Raw genomic sequence first — 8,405 nt, 5'->3', positions numbered from 1 at the left:
CTTTCACACTGTTATGCTTCCTTCCACTCTCCATTCTGTTTCTTTCATTTCTTTACGTCTCTTTCGCGCTTCTTTGTCTTGTTAGTGCATGCTTCTGTCCTTCTTAAAGTTTTTCTCTTAGTCCTTCATTCACTCCTTGCCCCCTTGTGCCTTTCTCCTGAGCGCGTTCTTTCTTCACGCCTCCTTCATTGACTGCTTGTCACTAAAATAGTATTAAGCTCTTGGAAATTCTTCGAGACATTTGAAAACAGTTTTGAAGAACTCTAATACATCAAATATTTAAGGCTCTTAAAGGTTAAAGGTCCAAAGACAAATGACAATGGTCTTGAATACTCTCAAAATCTTTGAGACTCTCGATTACTAAAGGTTTTTAATAAGGATTCATGAAAGTTCCTTAAGGGTCTTAAAAGGCTTTCCAAAGATGGGCTTTCAAAGGTTACATTTCTATTGAAGGTTCCAAAACGACTAGACGAGCGGGATACACAGAAAAATGCTCGCGGAGCCGCAGCTTAAATGATTCTTACTCCAAAGACCACAAAAATAATACTAATATAATAATAATAATATTCATAGCTTTGATGGATTCATATAAATCCTTTTAAAGGTTCAACCAATAAATACTTAAAATCAATCTGGAAGAACTCGAAACTTCTTCGAGACCCTCTGCTGTTTTTGGTGACTAAAAGCTCTGCAGTTCGTAAGGATATTTAAGTCGTCATAGAGAGTCTCTCAAAGTCAAGCTCACATAGGCTCGATTCTTGAAAAAAAAAGGACTCTTGTCAGATTCTGGACGACTCTTCGAAAGATATAAGGTAGGTACCCTTTGGATGTGTTGGGAGTTTGCAATTCTTACAAAGCTGATAAAGGAGATCGCCAGCTCCTTATGATGGTAATGATCTTGGACGAACAGACAGAAAGTAGGATTTCTTCTTATTATGGATAGGTACCTAGGTACTGAATGTTTTAATTCAAAAAGAACCTTCATTTATTGTAAGTATGGTTTAATTGTTGCCGTTTTATTTCACTTAATAAACAATAATGTGTAAAAGGCTCTCGATAAAAAGTAGTCTCATCTGCAGTTAAAATTTAATGAAAATTGATGATTTGAAATTTTGGCGTCTGTAATACGAACGCTATGTGACTACGTAAGTAATTATGAGTACGAGTAGTTACTAGTTATCGAATGCGATATAATAAATAAAAGTGCTATGTCAATAACGTCCACTAATTAGGAACATACATGATAAAGAGTTTGTAATTAGAATTCTTTGTTTGTTTAAATGTAAGTATATAAATCCCTTTAAAATTGAAAAAGTTACATTTTTAATACTGGAATCCTGGCGATCATTTTGAGAGTGCAATTTTATAATGGCATCAGAGCGAATTTTGATTGGCTGTTATTAAGGGGTGGTCGCGACATGCATTGATCTGAGGGATGCTGCGCAAAAGCTCATCAGATTTCAGAAGGGGTCGTCGAGATTAATAATCGTATACCATTCGGAAAAAAAGTGGTAACGTTAGACTAAGAATAACTTTAACCTTTGACCTGAACTGATTTACCCCCGTAGCGCCGCTTATTACACACAAATCAGATTTCCTTATCGTGACCTTTTCAACCTTAAGACTTTCGACGCTAATGGAAAAAACGAAGTCGGTTATAAAATTTAAACTAAGCACTTAATTGCGTGAATACGTTTTGGCTATCATGTATAATGCGGCGCGATATTCACCTTTGCCAACTTACCCGATTCATCACTGGAGACAAAAGACTTGTGTATATTTCGATTACAAAATTGCCCATTCCCACAAAACAATAACTTCAGTTAAGATAATTAACTAATTACCGTGGGAAATGATTAGATGGATAGGCAAAATTGTACGCCTTGATTTCGCATTATGGGTTGCATAAAATCAAATGCGTTCAGCAGTGTTATATACTATTAATTACTATTAGCTTTGACTATAAAATTTATATTCAAAGCTATTAGCATAGACTCGGGAAAACACTTTTTCTTATTAATTTTGGTGCGTAGAATCCAAAACAATTTGTACAATTCGTACTTTTTCGATCAGACTTCTCAATCAAAAGTTATAGACTAGAAACCAATTTCGAAAGAAAATTCAAAGGGCTGTAACTTTTGAAATAGTAGCCCAATCTTGGAACTGTTTGAAATTATGGATTCTACAGGCCACATTCTATAAGAAAATTTTTTTTCCGGGTCGATCTGAGCAATTTTTTTTTCGGGCCTCAAAAAAAGGCAGTGTATAACCTTCCTTTTTTACCAAAAATCGACTACACCAAAATTTCTCGGGAAAACACTTTTTCTTATTAATTTTGGTGCGTAGAATCCAAAACAATTCGTACTTTTTCGATCGACTTCTCAATCAAAAGTTATAGACTAGAAACCAATTTCGAAAGAAAATTCAAAGGGCTATAACTTTCGAACTAGAAGCCCAATCTTGGAACTGTTTGAAATTATGGATTCTACAGGCCACATTCTATAAGAAAATTTTTTTTCCGGGTCGATCTGAGACAATTTTTGTTCCGCTCCTCAAAAAAAGGCAGTGTACAACCTTCCTTTTTTACCAAAAATCGACTGCACCAAAATTTCTCGGGAAAACACTTTTTCTTATTAATTTTGGTGCGTAGAATCCAAAACAATTCGTACTTTTTCGATCAGACTTCTCAATCAAAAGTTATAGACTAGAAACCAATTTCAATTTAACAAACTGTATGAATACGGTGTTAGAGGTATAGCTGCCGACTGGCTAAGCTCATACCTGGTAGGAAGAACTCAGGAAGTGAAAATGGTTTGGCAAGGAGGAGTGGTTAAGTCGGACAAAAAAGTGGTGTCACATGGTGTTCCTCAGGGCAGTACGCTGGGGCCTCTTCTATTCATTATTTTTATTAATGATATATTTAATAATAATAATAAAAGTTTTTTAACGTTATTTGCTGATGATACGTCTAGTATAATCACCGGTAATGAGCCAGACACCCTGTGTAGCCGTGCCAACGAGAGTGTCATGGAAATCAGCAGGTATTGTGCAGATAATGGGGTTTTCTTGAACTCGTATAAAACTCAAGCGATTCAATTCTCAAAAAGTGGTCTTAATAGCAGTCTCCTATGAGTCCTAATTAGACTAAATAATCATACTATAAGGCAAAGCGATAGTATAATATTTCTTGGACTCCACTTGGACAACAATTTCTCTTGGAATACCCAAATAAACATAGTTATTAAGAGGTTAGCTACTCATTGTTACCTAATTCGACAACTATACGATGTAGTTCACTGTGACTGTCTGACTTCTTACTACTATGCTCATGTCCAGTCTACTCTCAATTACGGTATTATTTGTTGGGGTACCAGTTGCAGAATGAACGAGGTAATGATTAGCCAGAAGAGAATTTTAAGAGCCATGCATGGTAAACCACCACGGTATTCATGTAGGGAACTCTTTGTACAATCTAATATACTTACAGCTGTATCTTTATTTATTCTTAATAATCTTGTATTCATACATAGTAAGAAAGATCTACATCAACCCGACTCGGTAGCTAATAATGTTAATCTAAGAAACAAGCGGAATTTGAGAATACCCAAGCTCAACCATGCTTATATTGCCAACCATTTTCCCGCCATTGCCATTAAACTTTGGAACAAACTACCGGAAAACGTAAAATGTATCCATAATCCATCTAGGTTTAAACAAACTATAAAAAAACATGTTGGTAAAGATGTGCATTTATAGGTTAGACGAATACTTGAACAGTAAAATTGTTGCAGGTATGTAATGTAACGTGTAGGTAGTGTATTTTTATTTATTTTTTACTTATTTATAATTTATACTTAATTATATAATTTGTAATTTATAATTTTGACGTTCCAATGCTTGTATACAAGTCTCATGGAATAAACGGTACTATTATCATTATTATTATTATTTCGAAAAAAAATTCAAAGGGCTGTAACTTTTGAACTAGTACCCCAATCTTGGAACTGTTTGAAATTATGGATTCTACAGGCCACATTCTATAAGAAAATTTTTTTTCCGGGTCGATCTGAGACAATTTTTTTTGCGGGCCTCAAAAAAAGGCAGTGTATTACCTTCCTTTTTTTATAAAAAATCGACTAGACCAAAATTTCTCGGGAAAACACTTTTTCTTATAAATCCTGGTGCGTAGAATCCAAAACAATTCATACTTTTTCGATCGGACTTCTCAATCAAAAGTTATAGACTAGAAACCAATTTCGAAAGAAAATTCAAAGGGCTATAACTTTCGAACTAGAAGCCCAATCTTGGAACTGTTTGAAATTATGGATTCTACAGGCCACATTCTATAAGAAAATTTTTTTTCCGGGTCGATCTGAGACAATTTTTTCTTCTCGCCTCAAAAAAAGGCAGTGTACAACCTTCCTTTTTTTACCAAAAATCGACTGCACCAAAATTTCTCGGGAAAACACGTTTTCTTATAAATCTTGGTGCGTAGAATCCAAAACAATTCGTACTTTTTCGATCGGACTTCTCAATCAAAAGTATATAGACTAGAAACCAATTTCGAAAGAAAATTCAAAGGGCTGTAACTTTTAATTGAGAAGTCTGATCGATAAAGTACGAATTGTTTTGGATTCTACGCACCAAAATTAATAAGAAAAAGTGTTTTCCCGAAAATGTTAGGGGTGGTCGATTTTCGCTAAAAAGCAAGGCTTGCTATATTTATTGTAATATTATTGTGGTTTTTTGCTTTGATAATGGACTGCTGTTAATCAGACCGAAACTAATGTCAGCTACTGTACAACTCATTCTGCAACACCTGCTACAGCAGAAATATAAAATTGACTGGAGGAAGACATCTTATGTTATTAATATTTCCACCCAATTTGAGATTATGGAACTGGGTCCTGGCAAAGGGAATGTGGTGTCCACCAACATAGAGTAATAGGTACTCTATGCCACGGACAAGATCTTACTGATGATGCATTGTAGTCCCTTCTATCTCACATGAGGTCTTTGACAATTTTGAGTGCCAAAGCATTCTTCACCTATATCAGCGATTCTTTTAGATTTTGGCTTGTAGACTCCATAAATGTTGAAGGTTGGCTTGGTAACGGTGGTGCTGCAGAAGACTTACCTTTGCTTGAGACTTTAGCTGTTTTTCATAAAGTCCTTAGAAGATGAAAAGAAACACAAAAGCGGTTTATATATTCATCTTAATAACTTAATATCAACAAATATAGAATACATTAAATAAATATTGCTAGTAACTTCCCTATGCTAATCAAATGTCATTACATCATGCCCATTATTAGGCCACTGTTCTGTATCGGTATCTCCATCAGCTTCATGATCAGACCCGGTAGGCGCTTGGGAAGTGTACGTTGTTGACTCCCCTCCCATCGACATGTAATAACTCGAGTCCATTTTGTTGGAGGGCGGAGATCTCCCGATATTATTGATACCTTCGAGTGCTCGCTGATTTTGCGAGTCCAATCTTAACGCAATATGATAGTGTTCGAGTGCATCGTCGTCCTTTTGCAGACGTCTGTAACAATCGGCTAACATTTGGTGCACTTTGGAGGACGATTTCACTTCGGCGTGACGTTTCAGTAATGCTATCGCTTCGTCGTAGGACTGCTCGTGTTCCAGCTGTTCGGCGAGCATGCAAACACCGTGCGTGTAATTTGGGTCGTTCGTGATGGCCAGCTCTAAAATGTTGCGCACTTGGACCGTATTCATCGGATCCTTTAATAGGACCGACGCGTACAACTGAAAAGAGCAACTTTTTTTTTGTTCAATTAAAAAAAGGTGTCGCTTACTGTGAGTGCAGCGGGCGCGTGGTCCATTTGTTTGCAGGTATTTTTGGCCACTGTCATCGCTTCGCGTAGTCTGTTCATCGCCACGTAACTCTGCACCAGACCGTAGTTGGATTCGAATCTAAACATACATTTTTTTTATAAAATACTGTAGACATACAGATTGTAGAAAACTCTTCTAGTATAAAAACGGTCACGTCAATCATGGCAAAACTGGCCGCCTGTGAAGTCTCCACAAATTATGCATTATATTTTCATCTCCATCTAGCCCATGCGAAGAAAAAGACGTCAGTTTTGCAGTAGGCGGCTACTTGCGACTGTTTTTATACTAGACGACATTAGTTAATGTGCTTATAAACAAAAGATATAAGGACTACATGATAATTGGCAAAATATAGTGAGCTGTGAACTTATTTTAAAAAACAAAAATGGAAAACAGACTAGAACTTGTCAATAATCTGATAGTAATAATAATAATAATTGATTTTATTTCCACTACTAATAAACATACACCTTACCGATTGGGGCAATATTGTAGAGCTTCTCTATAATGAAGTGACGCTTCGTGGTATTTGTTGATTTGCATGAATGTCGCCGCTTTCAGTAGCAGTGCCTCAATGTTCCGTTTGTTGAGCAGGCAAGCCTGTTGGCCAAAGTAAGCGGCGCGTTCGTACTTGCTATTGACGAACATGTGATACCCCATGACGACCCAATGTTCGGTGGACCACAACGACGTATCGAAATCGGGAATCAAATGTTCCAGATCCTTGTGATGTTCTTTTTCGGTCGAGTTCGCAAGTAAAGTCGCCAATAGGTCTCTTCCGTTTATATAATATGGCTCATTCCTTGCGACCTACGGGTAAGAAATCAAGGGTGCACATCAAATAGTTCAGAAACATTGTGGTTAGATTTCTTGGCAGCTTACAGAAACTGCACTCTCGAGCCATACGCACCCTTTGTAAAGCTGCCAAGGCCTTCGCTTCATCACACAACAAATTATGACATTGTGCCATATTCACGAGTAAGGCGGAGTTGTTGCAAAGATTGCCCGGAGTGTCCAAACTTTTAAATGTCGCAACCGCACTTCTGTACTCTCGCAGATACATCTCGGCAAGACCTCGCAGCCAAATACTAATCCAATTTAATTCGGTCGTAGCTCCTAGCATTAACGAATTAACTTCGGTACCCTACAAAAGAACGCGGCAAATAGGCGAAGCTTTCAGTCGAGGTTTCTTACCTTCACGCCTAACTTTAATAAATTTTCGACGACGTCCATCGCCAGCGGACACTCCTTGAGCACCTCCTTATAGCAGGCGATTGCCGGCCTTTCCATACCCGAATCTCGATATAAATTGCCTAACGCCATGTTTATTTTGGGGGTGCGATTTCGGGCGGAAATACTCTGAAGTACCTCAATCGCTCGCTGTGACCGTTTCAGTTTGAGACAGCACAAATGGATTTTGTATTTAATGTCGACGTCGGTCATAAATTCCTTGTCCTCTTGCACTTTGGCGTTTTTCGATTTCAAAAGGTATTTCCGCATCTGTAGGGCAGTCGTGTAGGTGCTTTCGGCGGTTTGGTACTGTTGCGTATTGTACAAGGCTTCGGCATAGTAGACTTGTAGTTGGAATTTGCCAAACTGCAAGGTGGGGTCATGTTTTTGATCGAATGCGGATATCGCAAGTTCACCCTGTAAGAAAGTCATTATTTGGACGGTGCCTTGAAACGTTATTTCGGCGCTTACGAGTTTTAACAAGTCGGAGTAGAGCTCTTGGTTGTACAATAAGGAAATTTGTTTAATAATTGTGTTCATGTTTATACTTTTTGTCTTGAGAAAAAACGTTAGTAGTTCACTTCACTTTCGATCGTAGTTCATATGTAATGGTAGCGTTCCATTGAACTTTTATGTTTTACCGTTATACTAAACACGTCCACATGTGGTGTAGCGCATAATTTGCGCATTATAAGGACGTAGTAGATGGCGCTGTGTTTAAAGATAAGCACACACAGGAAAAATATAAAACGGCACAAAAGTACTGTAAACTACAAAATATCCATCACTGCAAACAGAAATGAATGTTTGGCATTAACACTTAATGACACTTCAATAGATTACTTGCACTCTTCCGACACTACGTTCTCCAGGTAATTTACAGGTTTTATGTTTTAACCCCATAGATGGACGTTTTGTAAACTGGCTTGCATTTGCTATCCTAATGCTTAATGACACACTAGCTCCTTAAAAGTAACTATTTTTGAAAGAGCAAAACAATCTGAAGATATCTAGAGCAATCAAATGCTAGCCACCTTACAACGCATTTCCAAGGAGGCAATATTTTGCACTGAGGAAAGGAATATATAATTATAGGCCTAGGATTTACTGAAAAGAGCATCGATAGCCCGGAAAATGGACAGAACCTACGTTGAAAGGCAGCGAAAACTTTAGAAAGGGTCTAGGGCCCTTCGAATGCACCAGAGATTCAAAGGTCTGAAATGATCTGGAAGGGTGATACGATGCCCTGTAGAGAGGGATCTGTCTGATCACAAAAGTGCAATAGGTTTTTAAAATTCAGTTTTCACAGAATT

At 37.5% G+C, this 8,405-nt stretch overlaps 1 protein-coding gene across 1 annotated transcript; it reads right to left on the bottom strand.

Annotated features, from left to right (window-relative positions):
- Positions 1-5,198: 5,198 nt before the first annotated feature.
- On the bottom strand, positions 5,199-7,934 carry LOC116176785 (anaphase-promoting complex subunit 7). Its single transcript, XM_031495544.1, has 6 exons — positions 7,564-7,934; positions 7,057-7,509; positions 6,773-7,006; positions 6,338-6,672; positions 5,823-5,940; positions 5,199-5,772 (listed from the first exon to the last, which is right to left on the bottom strand). Exons 1-6 carry the CDS (start codon positions 7,630-7,632, stop codon positions 5,281-5,283), a joined length of 1,701 nt encoding a protein of 566 aa, XP_031351404.1. The 5' UTR covers positions 7,633-7,934; the 3' UTR covers positions 5,199-5,280.
- Between the last annotated feature and the right edge of the window lie 471 nt (positions 7,935-8,405).

Source organism: Photinus pyralis, unplaced genomic scaffold (assembly GCF_008802855.1).
Source record: "Photinus pyralis isolate 1611_PpyrPB1 unplaced genomic scaffold, Ppyr1.3 Ppyr1.4_LG7, whole genome shotgun sequence".
NCBI lineage: Eukaryota > Metazoa > Arthropoda > Insecta > Coleoptera > Lampyridae > Photinus > Photinus pyralis.
Note: the sequence above shows the minus strand (reverse complement) of the source record. Positions and strands in the feature narration are given on the sequence as shown.